Here is a 26,003-nt window from a genome sequence, read left to right as displayed (position 1 = left end):
AAAAGAGTTAGGATTCAGAGGCCAAAGAGAATCAAGGCAATAGAAATCGCTAATAGACCAAATATGGAAACGTGGCTTCTTGAACCGGAAGATGCATGAAAACTCTATTTGAACAGTAGAACAACTTTCTTCTCATCTTAGAGCAGAGGTTCTTAATCTTTCATGTGTGTCATGGACCCCAGTGGCAGTCAGTGAAGACTAAGGACCTTTTCTCAGAATAATGCTTCTGCATGCATAAAATTATATACATGGGATTAAAAAAGTAAAACAATCTTACTGAAATACTTTTTTCAAAATATTTTTAAATGAAGTTTATGGAACCCAAATTAATTATCCCTGTCTTTCTATAGAAATGCCTTCAGGGAAAGTAACAGTAAATCAGCAGCTTTGTACTATCAAAGTCTCACTAAGAGAAGAAAACCTGCCAATTTGTGACAACATGGATTTCTAATTCCCACAGTAGTTAACAAAAGCTTCCATTTCTTTTCCTTATTCTCCACCTGGGGCCATCCTATGCTTTAAAAAGTATAGGATCCATTCTTCACTTTTCACCATTTCTTCAAATTTTGCTGTCCTTAAATTTTTTTTATTCATCATTTGGGTCAGTACTACTTAGTAAGGGCCTGTATACTTCCCTTCTCATACTACGTATTTGATCATTTATGAACATAATACTAAAAAGAATAAGAAGAATAGAGTTTTCATGTGACTTCTGATTCAAGAAGCCATGTTTTCATGTTTGGTCTATTAGAGGAGGAGGAGCAGAAGGAGGCAGAGGCAGCATCATATTGAACAGTCAGAATTTTACCTTGTGGTGGGTGTTTTACTTTAAGATGAGCTATGATTTCACTCTCCCTAATGGAGGGGGACTTTTTATAACCTTGCTTAGAGATTCTGAGAGTGTGCCGTAATCAAGAAAAGTGAAGAATGAAAGCTTATAGTATTTGTAAATAATATATTTAAGTGTGCAAAAAAGTCATTCATATTATTTTCTATTTAGAATACTCTTCTAATATGGGAACCCCATGAAGATGAAAAATTCATCTATCTCTTCTTCGGATTCCCTTGCCCCAGATAAGTCAACCAAACTCAGAAAGAACCAACAGCCCTATAAATGTTTTGAAAAGTCAGAAGTTTTACCAGAAGTTTTGAAAGCATGGTGCTGTACTAAAAAGCCACAATGACCACCTCAGCTCAGGCCTTCATCACCTCTTACCTGGATTATCACAATGCCCTTCCCTGCCTCAAGTCTGTCCCCTCACTCTAGTGGGTCCTCCAAACTTTTTCTAAAGTGATTTCCTCTAAGCACATATCTGACCATGTTACTCCCCTACCCAGTAAATCCCAATGACTCCCTCTTGCCTTTTAGGATAAAATATAAACTCCTCCATTTCACTTTTAAAGCCCTTTACAATCTGACTCTACCTTATATTTTTTTTTAGCCTTATTGTACATAACTCCTCTACCTACACTCTGTGATCTAGCCAAACTGACCCTTCTCTCTTTTGCTCACACACTACACTACATCTCCCATGGGCCATCCCAAATACCTCCCTGAATAGAATCTTTCTCTTCCTTTAACACACAGATCAAGTACTATCTTTTACATAAATGAAGCTTTCCTGATTCCAGTTGCTAGTACCCTCCTACCCCAAATACTGTGTCTTAATTTGTATTTATTCTCTATATACTTACATATGTAATCTTACCCATTTAGATTTAAGCTTCTTGACATGAAGATTCATCCTTCACTCTGACACATAGTGGGTGCTTAATAAATGTTTATTGATTGATTGATAAGAAGAGCTATGGGTATCTGTCACCATTTCATTTCAAGGCCTTGAGCTAGTAATTTTGCTTGCCTCTGTTTTCAGTGTGTGAAATTGCTAGCTTAGACTAGGTTATATTTAGTCCCTTCCATCAGTAATATTCTGTGATCCTAAGTATGAGTGACAGAAACATAAGCAGTATACATCCTAGCACATGAGCAGACAAATTAGAAGGGGAGCACAATCTTCCCCTTCCCTTTGCCATCCAAGATTACTCTATCCAGGACTTCTGACTTCAAATCCACTTTTCTTCAGATACTTCTCAGCCATTTCTTGACTACAACGTGACTCTTGATAATCTTCTTTTTCTTTTAACAGAAGAGAGAATATTTTCATAATGAACTTCATAGTTACCAATCTTCACTGCCAAACAGTAAAAAATAGGTTTGTAGACCCACATGCCTCTTATTTTAATTGCATGGCATAGCAAATATAAGATATTCTCCAATGGAAAACTGCTTTGGTAAAGTTTAATGAGAAAATGAGTTAAGTAATAGCAATTAAATAGCAGTGATAAAGTTAGTTTTTCTGTAAATTGCTTTAAGGCAACAGAGAAAAAGCCTAAGTTCTCTTTGACTTGTATAAACTCTACATAGTGTCTATGGAAACACTAGATTGGAATGTATGGACTCTCTGTAGACAAATAATGAAGTGCCCATGACAGAATGCAGGAATCAGGTGTAGTCTCGTTCCCTTGCTCATCAAGTCTTAGTGAGGTAAAGTCTAAATTCAGAAACTGGTAAAGAACTGGGTGGTCCTTGAGTTAGTAAAAACTGAAAGTTTCTCAACAGGCCCTAGCTAAACTTGACTGTTTAAAATGGAAAACAGCTGGTGGGCTTGAAAGAAAAAAAAAATCAAGTTTCTGGGCCTTCCCTCCACAAGAAGAAGTTTAGACTGGTTAAAATAAATGTTCGATGTCATTTGCCAAAAAGGACAAGCATGTAGGCGGTGATAACTTGGGCATTTTGGTACCCTGAAAATTTTTCAAATCAAAACAGTGTCAAATGTTATAAACACCTTAAAGTTAGGTGGAAATTCAAAGTCATGTATATTCTAATATGTATATGTATATAACCAAGGTCTAAAAATGCTAATTACATACCATAATTTGAATAGTTGGCAAATTCATCAACTACCTATTTGGGTTTTGGGGGGGAAGCTTAAGTTATAGAAACTCTTTATCTTTGTGTGTGTTTTTTCTATACATTCTGTCCTTGAAAAGATACCATGCTAACTTGTTGACTTCATGTTAAGACACTGTCACAAGAGACAACTTATCCAGAAGACATATCTTTATGTTTTTCTCCCTTTCAACAGGCAGTGATAATCTATTTTCCAGATGGATTCATTACTTTATGGAGGAATTCTGAATTTATTTATAATGCTTCTAATCCCCCTTCAGAGGAGATCTAATAACATAATTGCAGCGTGCCTTGGGCACAGCTAGTCTGTAATCTTTTCCATTTTTTTCTAGTTTTCCTCCCCCCAGTAATTACTTATTATGAGGTTATCCATCCAGATGTATTTTTTAAAACACCAACCTCTGCCATAATCTTAATATCCATCAGTATTCTGTTAAATGATCCTCCATTGTAATGAAGTTGAATAAGACTGATAAATTAACCGTAATTTAGTTTTGTTTAAAATTCATTGAAATAGTTCCTTCTGCTTTTTTTAAAACAATTAATCCTCACCTATTTTGTGTTTTCACATTTTCCATCTCTTGCTGCTTCTTTCTCCTCAAAGTTGTGCCTGTTAGAATTTTTTTTTAAAAACTCAAAAAGAGAATTTCAAAATTCTTTTCATTTTATTAAAGTCTTTTAAACATCTGTGAATGTGAATATACTGAGTACTAATGGATAGCCTTAACCTGTGTGAACTTCAAACTCTGGAACCCTATGTATTTAAAACACACATTTTTCAGTTCTGCCAGGAAAAAAAATCACCCTCTCTTTAGTTTAAAACTTTTATTTTTCACCTGGTAACTTCAGCCATGCTTTTCTGAGTTGTTTTCTGGGATCACTACACTTCATTCTAGCACACTGGGAATGAACTAAAGTTGTGGCCATTCATTTATGTGCCCAGTATTGAAGGATGAGATGACTCTTTTCTTGCCATCACCTCAAGGTGAAGACCACATTCCCCCAGTGGATGATGGACAGGCTAAATTATATGGTGAGAATTTCTCGTGAATGACTTTTAGCTTATGAAGCTTTTTAAGGAAAAAAAAAAGCACTGCTTATATTTTGTGAAATGAATCATTGCTGCTGTGGACTCACCATCCAGATTAAAGTTGAAATTTTTTCCAAATTCTGGAATTTGAAGGTTATTGAGATGGGGGAAAATAAGTTCTAACTAGCTGAATTTATTCAGTAGATACTTGTTGTAAGTCTAATATGTCCTGTGAACTGAGGTAAAGATGTATAAGGTACAGTTCTTGCCTTCAAAAATCTACTAGTATTGGAGAGTAGTCATACAACAAAGAACAGTATGAATAGTGTCCCTCCACTGAAGTCCAGCTTTTAGCCACAGCTTGGTGAGGAGGTAACTAGATTCTCATAGATTTTGCCTATAGAGTGCAAGTTCTTGGCAGGATCTACTGACATAGAAAGGCTTTGAGTACAGACCAAGCCACAGATTGTATGTCATCTAAGGACTGGCCTGGCCAGGTTCCAAGAGGCTCACTGCTGGAAGGTTAGTCACAAAGAGACAAATATTTTTGGCCACAGAGATTTGTGAAAGAGTCTGCTAAGGTGTGAAGGGTTTGTTATCCCCATGGAGGGAGGAAATGCAGACGAAGAAGAAATCACAGAGCTCTGGAGCCAGAGTGCCAGATAAATGGTGTAGGCAGCAGTAAGTGCTAGTCGAGCTCAGTGGGGACAGAGCTCACTTTCTGCTGTAGTGATTAGGACTAGGTAAAGCTTCTTGGAGCAGATATTTGAGCTTGACCTTAAGGATAGGTAGGAGGAATTCAGAAGGCAGCAAAGGGAGACAGAAGGTATTTCTGACACAAGAAAAGCCTTGAATAAAGGGACTGAAGCAAGAAAATGTAAGACATGCTCAGGAGATACCAACAGCAATGAGAACTTCAGTTTGTATAATATCTGAAATTTATTTAGCACCACAAAGGATACAAAGTTCTTTAATACATTATTTACATTTGAGTCACAAAACAGTGTTGCAAAATGTGTCCCACAGGCATTGTTATCTCCATTCTACAGAGTGGAAATTCAGGCTCGGAATAGTTCATTGGTCACCCTACTGGTAAGTGTCAAGAGCAGGATTTGAGGCCAAGTCCCGCCTCCATCTATCCCTTGTCAAGTTTTTTCCTTACAGCTTTGTGAGGTAAATAATAAAGTTGTTATCCTCATCTTATTTTTATTTATTTATTTTTTTCAAGGTATTAAGCATTAGGTGACTTGCCCAGGGTCACACAGCTAGTAAGTGTCAAGTGTCCAAGGCCAGAGGGGCAGCACTCTGTTCACTGGGCCACCTAGCTGCCCCTGTTATCCCCACTTTAAAGCTGAGAAAATAAAGGCTTTGAGAGGGTGGGACTTGCCTCCAGTCACGAAATGAGTAAATGTAAAAATCAATGTCTTCTGACTCCAAGACTGGAACTTTCTCTACAACCTTACTAGAACAAAGGTTTCATTAAGAAAAGTAATAATAGCTATGCAGCTCAGCTTCCTGTTGGGTCTTCAGAGTTTATAAAGCACTGCCCTCCAAACTACCCTTCAAGGTTGTCCTTTGTTCTTGAAAAGGACCAGTGACATCACGGGGTCATATCTTGACTGGTGCATGAATTGGATTTCAGTGAGGCAGTGCTGCACAAAGTTGTCAGCCTCACTCTCTCTTCCAGAGTCCTTGAAGTCCAGCAGCAGGACAAAAGTCAGGAAGGCTGGCCTTGGTCCGGGATGCACACCCTGCGAGATAGTTAAGAATTATAATTGTTTCCTAGATGATTGATCCCATGCTCAGAGGTGAGCCCAGCTGAGATTTGGACTCACGTCTCCTGACTCCAAGTCTAAGTCTTTCTTAATCTCCACAATACTAAGCTGGGGGAAATGGGGCTGGGAATATAGATAGGGGCCCAATTTCTTAAGATTCTGAATGCCAGGTGAAGGAATTTGAACTAAGAACTCTACACATATCACAATTTCCAAAGTTAATCACTCTGCTAATCCAAACCCTGTTATGTTTACTTCAATTTGAAGAATAGTAATCATAACCTATTAACATATAAACATGTTGCTATTAGGATCACAAACTTAGAGCTAGAGCTGAGCTTAAAGCTCAGCTAGCCCAACTCCATTTTACAAATCAAGAAAATTAGGCCCGTAGAGGATGAGTAACTTGCCCATGGAAGAGCTGGGATTTAAATTCAAACTTCTGATTCAAAAATTCAGCATGTTTTCTTACTGCACCCTACTGCCTGGAGAGACCTCAAAGGGTTTGGTTGCATGTGTTGGTCTATAGTACAAGCTTTGTTTGAATTAACAGTATAACAAAACTAATCTATCACCTCTACGCTTCAGGAAGGAAGCACTTAATTGACCTGCAGATATATGATTAGAATCATTTAATCTGTTAATCAAGCTCCTCCTATGCAAAAACTGAAGAAGTCATTATGTGGTATGTCTCTGGGAGCAAGATATATTATTTGAACTACCCTAGTATCCTCTCCACCATTCCTAGAGTCAGTATCTTCATGCCTTTTATGCCAGCAGGAAAAAAAAATCAGGGTCTGGATTGTGGCAACCTCTCCATACTTTAAAGGGCTGGGGGCACATTCAGATTGTACCTTTTGAGGTGGTTGCAGAACATAGAAAGTATTATTTTAATTGTGTAATGGAAACATCCTCCCTGTTGGTATTGAGCATCCCATTTTGTCTGTAAAGCTAATTGAATCCTTGGGGCAGGAATCATATCTGATTCATTTTTTTTGTCCCTCTTTGCCAAATAGCTCTCTGCACATAATAGGTGCTCAATTAATGTTTGTTTAATTAAAACAAAACATGAAGCCTGCAGATAAGGAAATGTCTGATTACAGCTCAGAAGGAGGCAGGACTGCAAGAATACAACTTGGCCAATTGGCATGGATTTGTCTATTATAAAACTTTTATTCTAAGGTTACACTTTTCATCATTGAGTATAAATTTTCTCCATGTCTTATAGGTGGAGCTCACTATTTGTATGCTTAAAGCAGTAGTTCTCAAACTTTTTGATCTCAGGAGCCCTTTATACTCTTGAAAGTTATTGAGAGCCTCAACCAGAGAGCTTTTGTATATGTGGGTTTTACCTATATTTACTGTATTAGAAATTAAAACATCTTAGTATTATTATGAAAATAATTTTGACCTCATGGATCCACTGAAAGAATCTCAGAAACCTCCTGGAATCTCTGCACTATACTTTGAGAACTTTTCACTTAATGGTCTAGAAAAGGAATGAACAAAGTTTTCTAATATGTATAAAAGTTAATCTTAATATATCATATTAAGAATTGACAAGAGAGTTACTCCAATTTGAATATCATGTAGTTAACCAAATATTTCCTGTGAATATCTAACAAACTGGCAATGTTTTGCATCAGCTTTCTCTGATTATACTGTTAATTCACACTCAGAAGCTGTAGAGTTTTAAAAAAAAATTTTAAACATTCATTTTTTGTTACGAGTTCCAAATTCTCTCCCTCCCTCAGGACTTTCCCCCACCCATTGAAAAGGCAAACAGTGTGATACCCATTAGACATGTGAAGTCATGCAAAACATATTTCCATATTAATCATGTTGCAGGGGGGAAAAGCAAGAAGAAGAAAGTGAAAAAAAGTATGCTTCAATCTACACTCAGAGTTCATAAGTTTTCTTGAAGGTGGATAGCATATTTCATCATGAGTCCTTTGGAACTGTCATGGATCATTGTATTGATCAAAATAGCTAAGTCTTTCACAGTTGATCCTTGTTACAGTGTTGCTGATACTATGTATAATCTTCTCCTGGTTCTGCTCACTTCATTTTTTATCAGTTCATATAAGTCTTCCCAGGTTTTTCTGAAACCTTCCCCTTCATCATTTCTTTTTTTTTTTTTTTAAGGCAATTGGGGTTAAGTGACTTGCCCAGGGTTACACAGCTAGTAAGTGTCAAGTGTTTGGTCTGAGGCCGGATTTGAACTCAGGTACTCCTGACGTCAGGGCCGGTGCTCTATCCACTGCGCTACCTAGCTGCCCCCGCCTTCATCATTTCTTACAGAACAGTAGTATGCCCAACACAATCTAATACCACAGCTTGTTCAGCCATTTCCTAATTGATGTACATCTCCTCAATTTCTAATTCTTAGGCACTGGATTTCTGAAAGAAAAACTAGGTAAACAGTCTCAGGTGGGAGAAGCAAGTTTGTCTGATCTGCATATTAAAGATTTTGGGCCTAGTTAAGCTGGGCATATGTGAGAAGTCTTGAAGTACATAGCTTTGATATATTTCTGGGAAATATGACAGGAACTGTTAAATACCATATTTTTTAGATATAGTTTTCTTATGGTTTAGAGAATTCAAACAAGGCAGGTGGATAATACTACAATGTGAATCAAATAAAATTCTAATTTGTGAGGCTACTAATGAAGGAGAAAACAAACTTAAGTGAGAGGACACATAGTGGTTTAACAAGATTAGTTTGGTCAGAAGGTAAAATAAACTGTTTAGACTAATAGCGTGGCCTGAAAGAACTTTTAAGGCTAATGAGATTTTTCATTGTAGGAAAAATCTGAGTTCCCAGAGTGATGTTTTTTCTCTTGGGTACATGCACTTTGATTTACATAAAGAGCATTTCTGAATATGCTGCTTTTCTTTTCTGTTTCTAAAAGTGAAACAAATCTCTGCTATGGGCCTATGGCCAAAATGGAAACATCTGGAACTCGAAGTTAGGGAGAATTAAATTGCTTCAGCACCTGGTGGCCCTTGCAAAGTGCTGCTGTTGGAAAGGAGCGAGTACCAGCTCATTTTCATAGTTCTTCAGGCTGCTAACGAGCTGCCATAGAAGTCACAAACTAGAAATTCATGATTAACTAGACATGAAGAAGAGAATGTGGTAGAGTGAAGAGAGTGCCTGACTTTGAATCCTATGTGTGACATTAGTTATATGACAGTCTGCGAGGTAATTTAACTTTGCTTAGTCTCAGTTTCCTTGTTCGTAAAACTGGGATGATTCCTGCAGTACCCATCTCACAGAGTTATTGTGAGTCTAAGATGAGACAATGCAAATAAATCACTTTATGAACTTTGAAGCACTATAGAAATGTCAGCCTGAATGTAAAAATATTAGGCCATGTCAAGTGTTGTAAAGGCAAAGAAGCAATCCTGGTTTAGGTGATAACACTCTTGTTAAGGAGTAGGTTTTCAGAAGACTTTATATTCTGTGCTCATGAAAGTGTTAGTACTTTTTTCCCCTTAAATAATTTCCCTAAATGCCAGAGACTGTGAACTTTAAAAGGCTTCATTTACTTTATTGTTGCTCAAGTCTCTACTTCTTTCTCAAACACAGGGCCTCAGTGTTTTGTTTTTGTTTCCATGTTATTTAGCCTCTTCTATATGGTTTTAAGTTGCTTTAAATTTTTAAGTTAAAATTTATTAAAAAGGGAAAAAATAAAAATTGCATCTTAGTCAATAGAATGTTTTGTTGTTTCAAGTATTTAGTTATAGCAAAGTTGTCTGTGCTCACTGATGAACCTTCTTTGTTGCAGGCCTTTCGAGAAGATCTGGAATGCCTTATTCAAGAGCAGATGAAGAAAGGTCACAATCCAACTGGACTACTAGCGTTGCAACAGATTGCAGATTATGTCATGGCCAGCTCTTTCTCAGGTTTTGCTTCAACTCCCCTCAGTAAGTTAGTTGGGAAATTAAAGTTTTGTCATCTGTGGCTTCTTTTTGAAAAGGTCCTATCGTTCTGCAAGCTAACTCTTGCCTATGTTTTGTACTTGGTTCTTCTAGGTGGAATTTTCAAAGAAGAACATTTAATCCCTAGAATAAGATAGCAATACTTCTTTTTACTGTTTCATATCATTACATACTAATTTTTTTGTGGTAGAAACAGGAAATATGAGGAAGAGAAAAGAGTCCAAGATAAATGACATTTCAAACCTGGGTGACTAGGAAAAAGGAAACACTATCAATACAAATAAGGAAGTTGAGAGAAGGGGCAAGTCTGCAGAGAGTTATGGGGTAGACGATTAGTCAAAAGGAAAAATGTAGAGAAACAAGAAGATTACAGATGGCACCTTGAGGGACACCCATACCTAGGGTGCAAGAGAAGATGAGTCACCAAAAGAGGCCAAGCTAGAGTAGTCATACAAGTTAAAAAAAAAAATCAGAGAGAGCAGTGCATTGGAGAGATGAGAATATCAAATAGAGGGTGACCAACAGTGTCAAATGCTACAAAAAAAAAATCAAATGTTAGGACTGAGAATATGCAATCAAATTTTGCAGTTGATAACCTATTCATGACCTCAGAGCAGTGTGTGTAAAACCCTAGGGACGCTACCTAGATGTCAGGGGCTAAGGAGTGAGTGAGTTTGAGAGTAGGAGATGAGTCCAGACAACTCTTTCTAGAATTTTAGCAGTGAAGGGGAGGAAAACTGTAGGACAGTAGCTTGAGTAGAGTATGAGCTTGAGATAGAGTAATGGAAAAGAGGCTGGTTAGTTCATCTTTAGAATACAGAGGGTTAGAGTAAGGTTGCAAGAAAAAAGAAAGGAAACAGTAGAGATAAGGAAGGAGAATTCCCATGGGTTATGGGGAGAGGAAAGGAAGAGTAGAGAGAGAGAAGAACAATAGAATCATGAAGGTTCCACAAGAAATGTGAAGTTGTGGTAGAACTATAACTAGAAACGTTGAAGCTGAGGCAAATACCACCCACCACGTCCAAGGTGTCTTCAGTTAAGTAAGGCAGGAGGCTTAGACACTGCCCCATGGGGGAGGATGGGGAGAGATCTGGGACATCATCATGAAGTCACTATTGGGGAGGTTTGGTGGAGATGGAAGTGGAACTCACTCCAGCATGCCATCTGGTGGTTTCCTATTTTATTTAATTATTCTTGCTAACTAGATGCTAAACTTAATTATTTCTCTACATTTGCAAAGGATTTTAAGAGATATCAGTACCTTTCTCAGGTCAGTATATTGAAACAAAGTTCTCTAATCTTGGCTTTGGCTGATAGAATCAAATGTATAAGTGGAAAGATTGGCCTTGGCAAGGAGAAATGATAGGCCATCTTCTTAGGCTGAAAGGAGTGAAAGGATGAGTCAAAACATAGAGGTTCAGAGGTATAGAGGAATGGAAATAAAAGAGCTAGAGACAGATGGTCTCAATCTTCACAGTAAAGTAGAAGAGGATGCAAGGTCAATCTGTTGAGAGAGAGAGGAGTCGGGGTCAACAAGGGGCTTGAAGAGGTTTAGCACAGCTGCTGTGCAGTTATTAGGGGTTAAGAGAAGGAAGAAGAGCTGTAGATGTTAAAGAGATGTAGATCAGTCAGCCAGAAGGAAAACCTGGATAGTGGAATATAGAAGCCAAGAGAGGAGAGAATTTTAAGAATGGAGGTGTGAGCAACAGTGTCAAATGTTGCAGAGATGTCCAAGTGGATGAAAACTGAGAGAATGCCATTGGGCTTGGCAATTAGGTTACTGGTGACTGTTGGGAGAGTAGTTTCTGTCATATAGTGAGAGCAGAAGCCAGGTTGTTATTTGATTCCATTCTAACTCAAATGCCTCCTGCATTTGTATAAAAAGTTTTTTTTTATTAGAAATGTGACTGTTATGTTTTTCCCTTTAACAAAACTAGCAGTCTTAGTGTTTCAATAGTAGTTTCATAGTGTAATCTTTCTTTTTAAAGGCTATGTATAGATCTTGGGCTAGTCAAGTACCAGCTTTTACCAGGCAAGAAGAAAAGATTGCTGATATTAATTTTGCTCTGTATACTCTTCAAGTGTTCTATGAAGGATGCCTGTCTGAGGTAACACTGTGAGCTGGTAAAGCAGGGATTATCCCAAACCTAGACTGCTTCCCGGAGGAGATATGAATTGAAGTGATTTACAAGGAATTGACTTCAGTCTATTTCTCTCTCTTTCTCTCTCTCAGGCCTTGGAATGGTTACACCCATCAATGACCTTCCTGGTGCAGATACCACCGCATATGTAAAAGGGGAAAAACTCACTCGCTGTAAACTAGCCAGCTTATATAGACTTGCTGACTTGTTTGGGTGGGCACACTTGGCAAATTCCTATATCACAGTGAGTTTTTAAGCATGTAATACACTTTCTTTTTGATAATCCACTTTTGCTTAGAAGGCATCATTGTTTTCTTTCTCCTTTCCCCAGAATAAGGGTGGAGGAGAAGGGAAAAGGGAATGTATCAGGAAAGCAACTTTCAATCTTTGTCTTCTGACTGCAGAACACCTAATATTTATTTGAACCTTCCCATCCCTGAGGAAGAAACTACAACTCTCCCAAATTATTCAGCTCGATTCACTGACTGTCATGCTTTTAATCCAGGCCACGAAATCTATAAGTGAGGGGACTGAGCCAGTGGGTCTTTAAATATCTCTCCATCACTAACTCTTAGAACCCTTGGATGTCACATTATCCACATGACAACAGAAACCATTTCTGCCTTCCTCTGAATTTTCGTGGCATTAAAGAAGCGATGTGATGGGGAAGGCAGGGATGGACAGATTTCTGATGGGTTTTTGGTTATTTGATCATTTCACTGTTTACTTTGGCCTGATTTTCTTTTTAATGTTGCCTACTTGGGAGGAGAGGCAGAGCATTTAAAATTTTCAAGGTAGTTTTGCTGTTATTAGCGTATTATGTAGCAAACAAAGTATCCCCCACCCCCCAACCATACCCTGATCCCTTCCTCCTGAAAAATAACCATTAAGTCTGAAGTCAAACCTAGACTAAAGTTTGAGTCTTACCTCTGCCATTCTTTGTGCCCTTGGACATGTTACTTAAACCATGAGTCTTAACCTATTTCCCTCATCTAAAATTAAAATAATATTTGGTCTCCTGATTTCACAAGATCAAGTAATCTTGTAACTCTCTAGTAAAGCACTAAATATTAATATATGGCAAGTGGTATTTGTTATTTACCAGTGTTATATGTAAAATTTGGTGCTAGACTGTAACTCCCTGTGTGTTTGGTTTTTTGTTTTGTTTTGTTTTTCTCATTTCCAGGTAAGAATAAGCAAGGAACAAGACCACATTATCATTATTCCTAGGGGTCTGTCTTTTTGTGAAGCTACAGCCTCCAACTTGGTATAATTTTCATTATTACTATGTTACTATCTCTGTGATTCCTTACCTTTCTTGAACACCTTATATTTTTCAGTCTGGGAGGAAACAAGTAAACAGAGTTTTAAAGAAAAACTGACTGAGCAAAAACTGTTAAGTGGTCTTCTAGTGATTGTTTGTTTGGAGGGATGAAGTTTAAGTGTAAGACAAGTGTCCTGATAAGTAGGTTGGGTTTGATTAGCTCACCTCTTCATATTTTGAAAATAATCTTCTTTTACTTTTCATGGTCTATGCTGGCTGCCTTACTTTTAAAAAGAAAAGGAGAAAGAATGCTTCTTAGACATTGATAAACAACATTTCTCATAGCATCATAGCCTGACATTTGTATTTTTATGCGCTAATATTCATTCAACAAACATTTCTTATGCACAATTCATTGTGCATTGTAGGTATTAGGTGCTGAGAAAGAGAAAATAAGGAACATGGTACTTGCCCTCAATATAGCAAGGATGATAAGACTTGTACACGTATTATAATATAATCATTTTGGAAGAAGGACACAAAATTTTCCTGAGTTGTGGGAGGGTGAAGGAGACATTGTTTTCATCTGGAGGTGAGAGGGAATTTAGATAGAGTTCATTGAAAGGTAGCATTTCAACCAAGCCCGGAAGAACAAGGAGGATTTCTTTAGAGCAAGATGGGAGAAGTTGAAAGGAAAGAGGTTATTCCAGGCAGAGGGAAAAGCATGAACAACACACAAAACACTCCAGTTTCCCTGGTGGGAAAACAGCATGAGATAAGGCCATCCAGGTGAGACAGAATCAGATTGTGGGGTTTTTGAATGCCAGATTATAAGTTTAGGCTTTAATTGGAAGGTGATGAGGAGTAATTGAAGGTTTGGAGTTGTTGTCTTTGTTGATGATGATGATGATGATGATGATGAAGAAGAAGTGATATAGAGTGATGACAAAGCTATGCACTAGGAAGAACCTATGTAGGAGAGATTGGAGGTAGAAAGACCTGTTAAGGTATTCCTATCCACTGGGAAGAGCCTCAAGAATGGCAGGACTTAACATTAGCCCCAGATGCTACAGTGTTGCAAAATGGAAACTTTCCAACTAGTGTAAAAAAGGCAGACTTCCCTAGACCACCTGATTTTCCCAATAAAAAGCTTGAGTTACTGGCAGGCTTCTCCAGGACTGGGCTATCTTGGTGGTACTAAGTTTCATTACAAATACTACCATAGTTTCCCTTAAGTTTGACTCATGGGACAAAAGCAAAGCCTCATGCATCTCTTTCTTATTTTTTAGGTAAAGGTCAATATAATAGGAGAAGTGGTTGATCAGGGAAGTACAAATTTGAGAATCGATCATACAGGATTCAGTCCTCATGCTGCTATCTACTCTACACGCCCTGATGTTAAATGCGTGATACACATCCATACTCCTGCAACAGCAGCAGTAAGTTGTGGGGTGGGGAGTAGAGGGTCCCTACAGTGACTTGGGGGAAATGAATTAATTTTGTACATACCCCTGTGCTCTTTGTTCTTTTGCTGTTCTGCATTGTTACACTTTCACAGAAGCCCTTCTTAAGCCATTAATAGTCAAAACCCTCTTTCCATTGATTTCTTTCTGTACCTAGAATGTAAAAGTAAGATACTTTGGACCAGAGGCTTCAGTTCTGCTATTTATAACAATTTGTTGGAGGAGCAATAGAATCAGGAAAATGGATTTTTTTTTTAAATCCAAGTCATTTAATGAAAGTTATGTTAGTGACCTTGGATGGGAACAAGGCATTTAACATTCTCTACAGAAACAAATTGGCACACCATTTAAATTGGTGGTACTCTGCAGATTCCAGGATCTCCTATCTAGTATTTCGCGGAAGGTTGCAGGGCAAAGGAGTAGCCCAGTACTTCATCAACTGTCTGAAGGGTATCTAGTCCCTGTAGAAGTTCACTACTGTTTGGGCTTCATCATCATGTTGATACAACTAAATAGGTATCCTCAATGAAGTGTGGGATCCTTCCAATCTCTCAAGAGGCACTGATCCTGGGAGAAGTTGCATATTATGATTACCAAGGATCCCTGGATGAACAGGAAGAGAGAATTCAGCTACAGAAAGTTCTGGGGCCAAGTTGTAAGGTATGTGGCAGGGTTTCTGGCTATAACAGCCATTTCTGTTGCTATTGCTGTTGATTCAAACAGTATTTCAAGTGGTTTGGGGTCTTCTATTTTAGGTGCTCGTGCTAAGGAACCATGGTGTGGTAGCACTTGGAGAAACAGTAGAGGAAGCCTTTCATTATATTTTTAATGTGCAAATAGCCTGTGAGGTACAGGTAAGGTATATGCTCTGTTTTCATTAATGTCTAAAATTCCACTTGGCCTTAAATAACAACCCTTTTAATTAGGTTGATTATCTGTTGAACTGGAAATGGGGGTGACATTGAAAGTGACAGATAATCCAACTATGCAATCTTTAGTGTTGGGCTGCCCCATGCCACTTCCCAAATCTTTTTGCCAAATCTCTAAACAAGGCCTTTAATAACAGATTCCTTCTGCTCCTACTTACCTTCTTGTGGAGGTGTTAAGAGGTAAAGAGAAGCAAGAGCTACAACCTGATTCATCAGCTCTTGAAAAATTGTGTATTAGTTGTAACTGCTTTTATTAAAGCCAAAGGAATAAGGACAGGAATAATGTGAATGTGTGTGATTTCCTTTTCTATCCTCAAGCTGTAGTATATCATATATATATATACGTATATATATGTATATTTTGTTTTCTGTTCTTTAAAGTAGAGTTATTACCTACCTCACAGGGTTGTTTTAAGGAAAGTACTTGGTAAACCTGAAGGCATGATATAAATGTGTTATTAATAAAAATTATCATTACTATTTTTCTTTAATAAGTTTAAGACATTTCATACATAATTTCTCCTGTTGTGTGTTATGTAAGAAATAGTACTTATTGAGAAATTTTTTTGAAAACTCTCTCAACTGACCTTAAAATTTTTAATATGCCTTTCATTTTGGTCTTTAATATCTCTAGCCATGAATTTCTACAAAGGTGTTAGCCTTTTCCTTTGGGCTTAGCAGCCTATCCAAGATTCACATAATTTTACCGATCAAGAATTTTGCTCTTTTAAACAAACTATAACCTACTCCTTATCACCTTATCTGGTTGCAGGTCCGGGCATTAGCAGGAGCAGGAGGAGTAGACAATCTACTTGTACTAGACCAGCAGAAATACAAGGCCTTCACTCATTCTGTGGCAGCAACAGGAGGAGGAGGTGTGAACATGAGCTCCCAACAGAAGTGGAAAGTTGGGGAGATTGAGTTTGAAGGACTAATGAGGACACTGGACAACCTGGTAAGTGGACAGTCCAAAATGAGCATTGATTTTGTGTCAGCCCCAGAAGGTTCCCTGGCTCTTTGTAGTCTTGGAGCATACCTTTGACCCCCTCTCAGAGAAAAATGACTCTGAAAAGCTTTCTGAATTGTTTTATCTCTGTATGTATAGGTGTGACAATGGAATATATAGATGTCATTTTATCTTCGATTTCCTATCTCTTACACAAACGTCCTAGGACAGAATACCCTGAAACACAAGAAAAGAAAGCTGAAAGCCTTAGGGATATGTGGTAGTAAAACACTTTTAAATATCTACATCAAATATGAGTATATACCAAAGAATTTCTCAATATTTTATTATTTTGGTAGGAAAATCTGGTTTTTAGTCAGGAGTTGTGAAAGTAACGTTGTCTGAAGCAAGACTGGTAGTGGTATTAACTGGAATTAATTTTGACCAGAAAATGAAATTTGCCTAGTTAACTTTAGTGCTATGTGGGAAGATGAGTTTTATTTTGTTGGATGGGCGTATTTAAGAATTTTTTTGTTGAGAGGCAGTTCAGCTTATGGGAAAGAGAGGTTAACAACAAAAGAAACAGCTTCTGGAATTATCTTTTTTAAGGTATTAACACCAACATGCTACAATATGTTGAAATTGGGGTGTTTTGATTTTCCAAGTGCTATTTTCTCCCTCCTTTAGGGGTACAGAACTGGCTATGCTTATAGGCATCCTTTGATCCGAGAGAAGCCCAGACACAAAAGTGATGTGGAGATCCCTGCAACTGTGACTGCCTTTTCTTTTGAAGATGATATGGTGCCCCTTTCACCTCTCAGATTCTTAGCACAGAAACAGCAGCGTGAAAAGACAAGATGGCTGAACTCACCAAATACTTACATGAAAGTGAATGTGCCTGAGGAATCTTGGAATGGAGAAACCAGTCCCAGAACAAAAATCACAGTATGCCATTATTTTGTGTCTTCTGCCTATCTGTCCTCACCATTCTCCTGAGTCACCCAGGCATTGAATAGCTTCATGCTAGCAAATCGTTAGCAATATAGCATAGAGGCTCTTGACGCTACAGCAGTGAATCAGCACCTCCTGAAATCTCTTCAAAGAGATTAGTGAAACTTGACTCAAGTAATGCCAGAGAGAGTTGGGTGAAAGTTCCCAAAGTTGCTATTATGCCCAAGTGGCACTTGAGGTGTAGTGTGTGCTGCTAGAGAACAGGTTAACCCATCTTTCTCATCAGAGGTTTTGCTTCAGACTTTTATCTTTTCCTTTTCTTTTAACATGGCATTTCCCATGAAAACTCTTCCATCATGTAAATCAAGAAAATTAGAATGCTGAAACTTTGAGTATTCACTTAAGATCTCAGGATTCTAACTATTTCTCACTTTACCTATTAGATTGTCTGTCACCTGTAAAGCTGTGGGTACTGAGATAAGCCTTATAGCCAGCTCCCACTTTTGTGAATTTCTCTTGTCCATCTTATTGGCAACTGGCATTATGGCAGGGATCGTCACCAAAATCTTCTGACTTAATCATGGTCATCATCCTTTAAGGATCAGGATGAGGAGCTGCCAAGAGTGCTTCCTTCTCCCAAATGCTGATTCAGCTGCATAGCCTTGTTTTTCTACTGAGTAGCAATGGAGAGTGGAGCTCCAGAAACCATATGCACCAAACCTCCTGAAGTGACTCCCTAACCCTGAACCTTAGACGAAACATCCATGTAGAATTTCAGAAAATGTATTACCATGAGGAGAAAATGAAATCGGAATCAGTTACTCAATGTGCATATGATATTTATTTATGAAGAGACATATATTGTGGGACATAGGTAAAACTGGTAGATGCTGCAGATTGAATGGCTTAATATTCTTACTGAAATTCTTTACAAGACTAGCCCTCTGCATCATCTTAATCACAGTGTTTTGGTTGTGGCTTCTCATTCTCATTTTACTTTTTCTTAAAGTGGATGAAAGCAGAAGATTCCTCTAAAGTTAGTGGTGGAACACCCATCAAAATTGAAGATCCAAACCAGTTTGTTCCTCTGAATACAAACCCAAGTGAGGTCCTGGAAAAGAGAAATAAGGTAATAATTGTTATTGAATGTTCATGAGACAAATTTGTATTCTATGTATACTGCTAGGTATTTTCACAGTCCAATAGATGTTAATGGTATATTAAAATCATGATCAAATACTACAATTCCAAAATGAAATATGGAAGGGGGGGGTGAGTGGATGTGGAGTGCTAAAGAAGGCTGTGGTATTTGAACTGAATTCAACATTTCAACTAATGTTCGTTGAACATCTACCATGTGCCCAGATCTGTGCTGCTTGCTGGAATGTGTAAAACAAGATCTTAACGTTCAAGGAACTATTACTTAGTTGTAGGAATACATGCAAAACATTTAATCATACACCCCCTTGTGGTGGTACTCAAGCAGCAAACCAAGTGCTATTGGTGATCCATGAGGCTTCAGGAAGGAATCTGAAGAATAAAAATTTACCTTGAAGGATAAAAATCAAGGAAATTCGTGGTTAGTTCTTGTCATGTACTTACTTTCTGACTGTCAGATGTTGGTGTTTAGCTAAGAAGAAGGTAAAAGGCATCTATGTAGTGGATGACAAAGACTGTTTTTGCTGTTACTGTGTTTTTGTTGTAGATTCGAGAACAAAACAGATATGACTTGAAGACAGCAGGGCCACAGTCTCAGTTGCTGGCTGGCATTGTTGTTGATAAGCCTTCTTCAGTAAGTCAAGAGAGCAAAATGATTTCACTTAAGCTACCACATTAAGTGGTATTAATTGGTAATTCTAGGAGAAATATTTAAAGGCTATCTCCATGACAAATTTAGATGAATTCTTTGGGTATGGTTTTATTTTTACCTTTTTACTTATGATTATTTTGTAAAAGAAAAAAACTTTTTTTGATTTATTATTATATTTTCTAATTAATAACGTCTATCAGAACTTGGCTCAGTTTATAAACTTACTTCCTAAAATTGACCTACAAGGACATTATTACGGTGGATGAAAAATTGTGATTTTCTGTCAGCAATCACAATATTTCAGATTCTGGAAATGGATTAAAGCTTTTGTTTGCCCCTGAGCCTTAGGGCACCACAAACAGTGCATTATTCACAAAAGGTAAATTGTTTGTTTTTATAGAACAAAGTTATCATAGGGGTGGGAAACCTGTGGCCTCAAGGCCCACATGTGGCCCTCTATAATAAGGCCTCTCCTTGATAAAAGGATTTGTTCTGTGAAGTTTGGATTTAGTCAAAGGCCTGCACTTGAGGACCTAGAGGGCCACATGTGGCCTTGAGGCTGCAGGTTTCCCACTCCTGCTCTGTTATTATTGTAATAGCCTCCTGGTGGGTCGACCTGCCTCAAGTTTCTGCCTACTCCATTCAGCCACTAAAGTGGTTTTCCTAAAGCCCAAGTCCATTTCTCTCTCTGTCTCTCTCTCTGTCTCTCTCTCTGTCTCTCTCCCTCTCTCCCTCTCCCCCTCTCCCTCTCTCTCTCTCCCTCCCTCTCTAGCTCTCCCCCTCTCTCCCTCTCTCTCTCCCCCTCTCTCCCTCTCTCTCCCTCCCCCTCTGTCCCTCTCTCTCTCTCTCTGTCCCTGTCTCTGTCTCACATACACACACACCCCTACACACACCAATAAACTCCACTGGTTCAGTGGTTCCCATTTGGCTCCAAGATCAAATACAAAATGCTCTCTTTGGCATTCAGAGCCCTTCATAACCTAGTCCCCTCCTACCTTTCTTACACCTTACTCCCTGACTCTTCAATCTAGTGACCCTGGTCCTCCTAGCTATTCCATGAACAAGACACTCTGTCTCTCATTTCTAGGCATTTTTGCTGACTCTCTCCCCTCCATGCCTGAAATGCTCCCTCTCCTCCACTCCACTTACTGACTTCCCCAGGCTTCCTTTAAGTCCCAACTAAAATCTCAACTTTTAGTAGAAGCCTTCTTCAATCCCCCTTAGTTCTTATGCCCTTCCCTCTGCAAATTATTTCCTATTTATCCTGTAAATAGCATGCTTTGTATATACATGTTGCTTCTTCTTTTAGATTTAATCTCCTTGAGGATAGGGACTGTCTTTTGCCTCTTTTTGTATCCCCAGTGCTTAGCACAGTGCCTGGCACAAAGTAGGCAGTAAATGCAGTAAATGTTGACTGATTGATTATTACATATAGTGATTGTTTTCTTCTTTTTTAGACCATGCATTTTGAAGAAGATGAACATGCCCCACCAGCTCCACCCAACCCCTTCAGTGATCTGACGGAACAGGAACTTGAGGAGTATAAGAAGACAATCGAACGCAAACAGCAAGGCCTGGAAGGTCAGTGGCTTAATTGTAAATTAGACTTGGGCAGCCAAACTCCGAACTTGGGAGCTCCTCGTAATCTTTTTGAGATGTAAGAGTCTTGAATAGAAGGGCAAAGGAAGCTATTTAGTAATAAATAAACAAACAAACAAACCTTTCCCCTTTCCTGGTCTTCCTCCTGTTCTACTTATTACTAATTCATAAATGGAAAGGAGCAATGTAGAGAGATACCAAGGACTATGCCTTCCTTCTAGACACCCTGAGTACACTGGTAGATAACAACTTGGGAATGGAAGGGGGTTTTTTTTTTGTTCTAAGACAGAGTTTGCTGAGAGGCAGTGAGAAGAGGACTGGATTTGGAATTAGATGGCCTGGGTTCAAGTCTTGGCGCTGTGACTTGGGGCAAATCACATGACCCCCCTGTGCTTCTGTTTCCTCAAGTGTGAAGTGAAAGGTCTAGGCTGGATAACCCATAAGGTCCCTTCCAACTCTATAGCTGTGATTCTGTGATCCTAGAAGCGAAAATCTCCAGTGGTTCTCAGAAAGAAAAGATTTATTAACCTGAATAGACACATATTAAAGCCACGGCTAACGTATTGACACTTTTCTTTCAAATTTGTGGTGCAGGGTTCTTTTGAGATACATGCCTTTCCTTGATAACTTTTGGTGTTTGGTTATGCAGTATGTAATAATTGGATAACAATAATAATAATATAATAGTTGGGAAAAAATAATTGAAAAAAAAAACAATGGCACAAGCCAAACTCTAAGAATTCTGAGGGATTTGAAAATAGTCCTCAGTGGCAGCCCAGCGGGCAAAGCCTGGCTGAGTGCCAGAATGCCAAGTGACTATCCTGTCTCCACAATTCTGCTTTGGGATTAGATCTTGGAAATATTAACAAAAGCAGCTCAGCCAATTCTTTTTTCTGAGGAGACTCTATTGGCATGCACAATGGCTCTCACTCACATCACAGCTTAGAAAAATACATATAATTATCTTTACTCCTCACCCAGAAGCAAAGAGCCAAGGTAGTTCAAGAACTCTGTGCCTGTTAGAAGCCCTACAGGAAAAATTAAGGACATTTGGATGTTCTAGAGCAGAGGTTTTCGTCAGTGTATCATTAAAGAAGAGAGCCATCTTGACTCATTAATATAATAAATATTCTAAGGAGTATTTTTGAACTTAGTTGTTATATTAACATAAAGTTGGCAGCTATTTCCAGTTTCTATATTTATAAAATGTCCTTTTTTAATTTCTTATTTTTGAAAGCCTAAAGATACTAGGTAACAAATATTATGTTTTAGAAACTTAAATGTACTTTATCTACCTTTAAAGCTTGTCCGCTTTCATCATAATATTCTGTAATAGCCTACTAATATTGCTATGGCGGGAATTAGCAATAGATATTGTTCAACAGGACCATAAAGCATTCTCCTGCACTAATGTAGCACAATGAGCAATGTTTCATAACTGCCCCAAAGTGCATTTTTTCTTTTCTAGGTAACACTGCAGCTGAGGGTTATACATGTAGGCTCTTGCTTGGGTGGCCAATAGCTCTGTACCAGACCCTACTTCCTTTTTAATCCTGAGTGTAATATTACTAGCTAATTTATTGATGCTTCTTGATACCAGCCAAAAACTTTAACACATTAACCTCCCAAAATAAATACTTCCTAACATTGTGATAAGCATGACAAATTCATTGATGAAGGGTGGATTGTCTTACTATCAACAGACCCTGTAATGAATGCGCTAACTTAGACTGAAATCTCAATCTTTTGTTTTGCATGGCTTTTAACTAAACTCTTATCCTACAGATGCTGAGCAGGAAATAGTCTCAGATGATGGTTCATCTGTCTCACAAATTCAGTCTCAAACTCAGTCACCGCAAAATGTCCCTGAAAAATTAGAAGGTATTCAACGTAGTTTCCCATAGTCACCCCTGAGATGGTCTTATAGCTTGTCTCACGTATCATTCATGTTATTGCATGTAAAGAAATTAAATCCTCAATGCTAGTAAGTTTGCCTTGGATATTATTGAACTCTCCAGTGGGTGAGATTTTTTTTTTTCATAAAAGAGGCTAATGATTTTATTTTAAAGACAAATCATATGCTGAACTTCAGCTATAAGCAGTTAAGTTCTTTGAGGGACTGTTTTCTTCTTGTCTTTGTATGCCCAACTCAAAAACATTGCCTTAGTAATGTCCAAGGTAATATAGCAATGCCTTGGTACATAGCAGGCATTTCACAAGTGCTTATTGGATTGAATTGTATTCAATTTAGTTTGTCTAAATTCTTGCTGTCAGGAGCATATAATCTTTCTGAGTTTGATTGTTGGATTGTCCTCATGTAATTGTGATGTGAATTACACAGAAATTGGCATTTAATGAAACTTGAGAAATTATATTCTATTAAAGTTTTTTCCTCAATGTGATAAAAAATTTGCACATTTTTTTTTTCACAAAATCCAAATGTTTGAACCAACATGTTAAACCTCGACAGTAACAGGAAAACTTTCTTTTTGTAGAAAATCATGAGATATTTTCCAAGAGCATCATGTCCGTGGAAGTGCCTGTCGTGGTAGTGAACGGCAAAGATGACATGCATGATGTAGAAGATGATCTCTCCAAGCGCGTGAGTCTATTAACCACGAGCACAACTGTAGAGAATATTGAGATCACCATTAGGCCTTCTGAAAAAATTGAAGAAGTCCTCTCCCCTGAAGGCTCTCCTTCCAAATCACCATCCAAGAAAAAGAAGAAATTCCGCACTCCATCTTTTCTGAAAAAAAACAAGAAAAAGGAGAAAGTTGAAGCCTAAGTACCTCCTTTTTATTATAATGTGACATTGCACATTTAAAAGCCACATTTAAGTCAACCATTAATATACATTTGTAGATCAGCATTAGGGATTGACAGCAAACTGGACTTTAAAATTAAAAACCAAACTGGAAAAGGGTTGGATTAAAAAGAAAAGACATAAAACCCGAATTCATCTCTCACTTTGTAGGTCCAAAAATTGCTCTGAGTTTGAAATATTTTACAGTTTAAATGAGATCTGCTGTAGCAGGTGTTCATGCAGTGCCCTATGGGGCTTTCCCCGAAGTGCTTCAGGCCTTCTTTCACCGTCGTGTCTGGGAATATTACCAGTGAGGGAGCAAGAGAATTTTTTATTTTTCAACTGCTGTGCCTCACTTGGAAATAAGATTATACTTTTTTATTATTATTTTTGACCACATCTTTTCTGTTTCTGTACCCACTGTTTCAGTGGATAGACAATAACAGAATATGTAAATCTTTTTAGACTACATCCTACAGAACAGGTATACACTGGCACCTAATAGAAAAAAAAAAACTTTAAGCAAAGGTTGGTTTGGAATCTTTTGCATTGTGTAAAATGGCCTCATCTGAAGTAACTTTGTTTGCCAAATATTTCATTTTAGTGAAATATAATTTTTGAAAACTTCCTTTTTTATTAGTTAGAAAACCCCTTATTTTTCAATAAAGGGGATTTTGTACACCTAACATGGATAACTTAGTTTAACTCTGGCAAAACAAATTTTTGTATGTTGAAATGTTTGTATACCATTCAGTATAAAAGTGTTATAACCATTTAAGCCAATCATTTAACAGTAGAGCCTATTTGAAAATGCTTTGGACTGAGTGTACTTAAATAGAATCCAAGAATCCAGGGGCTCAGGATGAAAAGGATCATAGCACATAAAAATGAAACTATATTCCTAGTAAATGTTTTCTCTTGGTATTGCTAATGAATGAAAAATTAATCTCAATAAATAACCAAATGAAAGGGGGAAATTGTTCAACAGAAAGTGAAATGTCAAGAATAAAATGAGATGTTGGGTGAGAAAAGTCCCCATTTGGGAATGCCTGGTATGGCATATGCCTATGCAGTATAGATCATGATTTCTTAAATTGGCATGAAAAATGTGCATTAAAACTTTTAAAATTCATGTCTCTGCCAAAAGCAACTCTTTACTTGGTTGCATTTACGTTTTAAAACGGTCAGATCCTTCTGATTTATGTCCTATTGGACAGCACTAGAATAGGTGAGCATGGTTTATGCCACCAGGGGAAACTACCACTTCTTCATTTTTATCAATCGTCTCATCTTTTCTGTTTTCTTCCTTTCTATTGTAAATAGAAGTCTAAACCTAAACTTCACATAGCAGTTTTTTCCTTCTATGAAAATTTGACTTCATGAATCCACCACAAATTAGTGACTAATCATTGTGACCCCCAAATGGCCAGTGGGCAAAATAATCCAAAGTATTTCTGGAGGGTGAGTTGGCATGCAAAAAATCATGTTGATTATGGTGTGTTATGGGGCTGGTTCTATTTTGACTGTATATGTGTGATGATGCCAAGTTAAAATGAATCCTGGAAACCATATTCTAGATATCACTAACTACTGGAATCAGTGTTTTTAATCTCTTAGTGAAAATTTTCAGTTTTGCTTAACTTTGTTTTTGAGGATTTTTGTTTATGTTCTACATCATTTGTGTTGTATTACAACATATGTAGAAACAGTAATCTGTGAACTATGCTTTTCATAACTTTTTTTAAACAAAGAATCTATCTAAATGAATACAATGTGCATAAGTATTTTTTAAATGCAACAGTGAGCTCTTTGCACCTTCTGCTAATGCCTCTATTGACTTGCTTTGGCATAAAGAATGAGCCAACCAACTCTATGTCCTGTGGAAAAATATATAAATGTTATCTGAGATTGCTCCTAGATGTAATGCTAATTAATGTTAAATCACAAATAAACAGTATTTTAAATAGACCTTTCCAGTATCAGATGCCTTTAATTTTAAGGGTGGTCAACCTAGGAAAATGAATTTGTTGTTGGTTGGCTTTTATAAAAACTTTAGTTAACTGGGATTATTATTTCTAGGAATTACTTTCTGATTGTCTTTCACTTAAACACAAACTCCTTTCTCTTTGAGTCTTTATTGGTGAAACTGTTTCTAAGTTGTCTAATTCTCTTTCCTTGCCTTGGTAAGGCATAGCTAGTAAGCATCATTTAAAGCCTAAGGCTCTTTCTCAAAGGTCTTTTTTTTTTTAACATTATTTCTTATTGCCCAGGACTATTGGTATAGGAAATAGTGTTTTTTGGGCCTGGAATCCGGGACACAGTCTAGAAATCAACTTTAAAAAAATAAATTCTTTAAATGGGCTTATTTTCTTGTGA

At 37.6% G+C, this 26,003-nt stretch overlaps 1 protein-coding gene across 8 annotated transcripts in view; it reads left to right on the top strand.

The window, feature by feature from the left end:
- The window catches only part of ADD3 (adducin 3), a 159,199-nt gene extending 133,604 nt beyond the window's left edge, over window positions 1–25,595 (top strand). For 7 of the 8 annotated variants that reach the window (XM_027851580.1, XM_027851582.1, XM_027851577.1 and 4 more), the window contains 13 exons: window positions 9,565–9,703; window positions 11,952–12,103; window positions 13,046–13,126; window positions 14,413–14,562; window positions 15,103–15,246; window positions 15,342–15,440; window positions 16,288–16,470; window positions 17,149–17,406; window positions 18,422–18,541; window positions 19,118–19,204; window positions 20,680–20,803; window positions 22,607–22,702; window positions 23,317–25,595. In XM_027851580.1, the coding sequence (XP_027707381.1) occupies window positions 9,565–9,703; window positions 11,952–12,103; window positions 13,046–13,126; window positions 14,413–14,562; window positions 15,103–15,246; window positions 15,342–15,440; window positions 16,288–16,470; window positions 17,149–17,406; window positions 18,422–18,541; window positions 19,118–19,204; window positions 20,680–20,803; window positions 22,607–22,702; window positions 23,317–23,609 (1,926 nt within the window). In that variant the 3' untranslated portion in view covers window positions 23,610–25,595. The remainder of the gene's footprint in view (window positions 1–9,564; window positions 9,704–11,951; window positions 12,104–13,045; window positions 13,127–14,412; window positions 14,563–15,102; window positions 15,247–15,341; window positions 15,441–16,287; window positions 16,471–17,148; window positions 17,407–18,421; window positions 18,542–19,117; window positions 19,205–20,679; window positions 20,804–22,606; window positions 22,703–23,316) is intronic. The other variant, XM_027851585.1, reaches the window with a different exon arrangement.
- Window positions 25,596–26,003: the final 408 nt, after the last annotated feature.

This window comes from Vombatus ursinus, unplaced genomic scaffold (assembly GCF_900497805.2).
Source record: "Vombatus ursinus unplaced genomic scaffold, bare-nosed wombat genome assembly UNPS02009205.1, whole genome shotgun sequence".
In the NCBI taxonomy this organism is placed as follows: domain Eukaryota; kingdom Metazoa; phylum Chordata; class Mammalia; order Diprotodontia; family Vombatidae; genus Vombatus; species Vombatus ursinus.
Note: the sequence above shows the minus strand (reverse complement) of the source record. Positions and strands in the feature narration are given on the sequence as shown.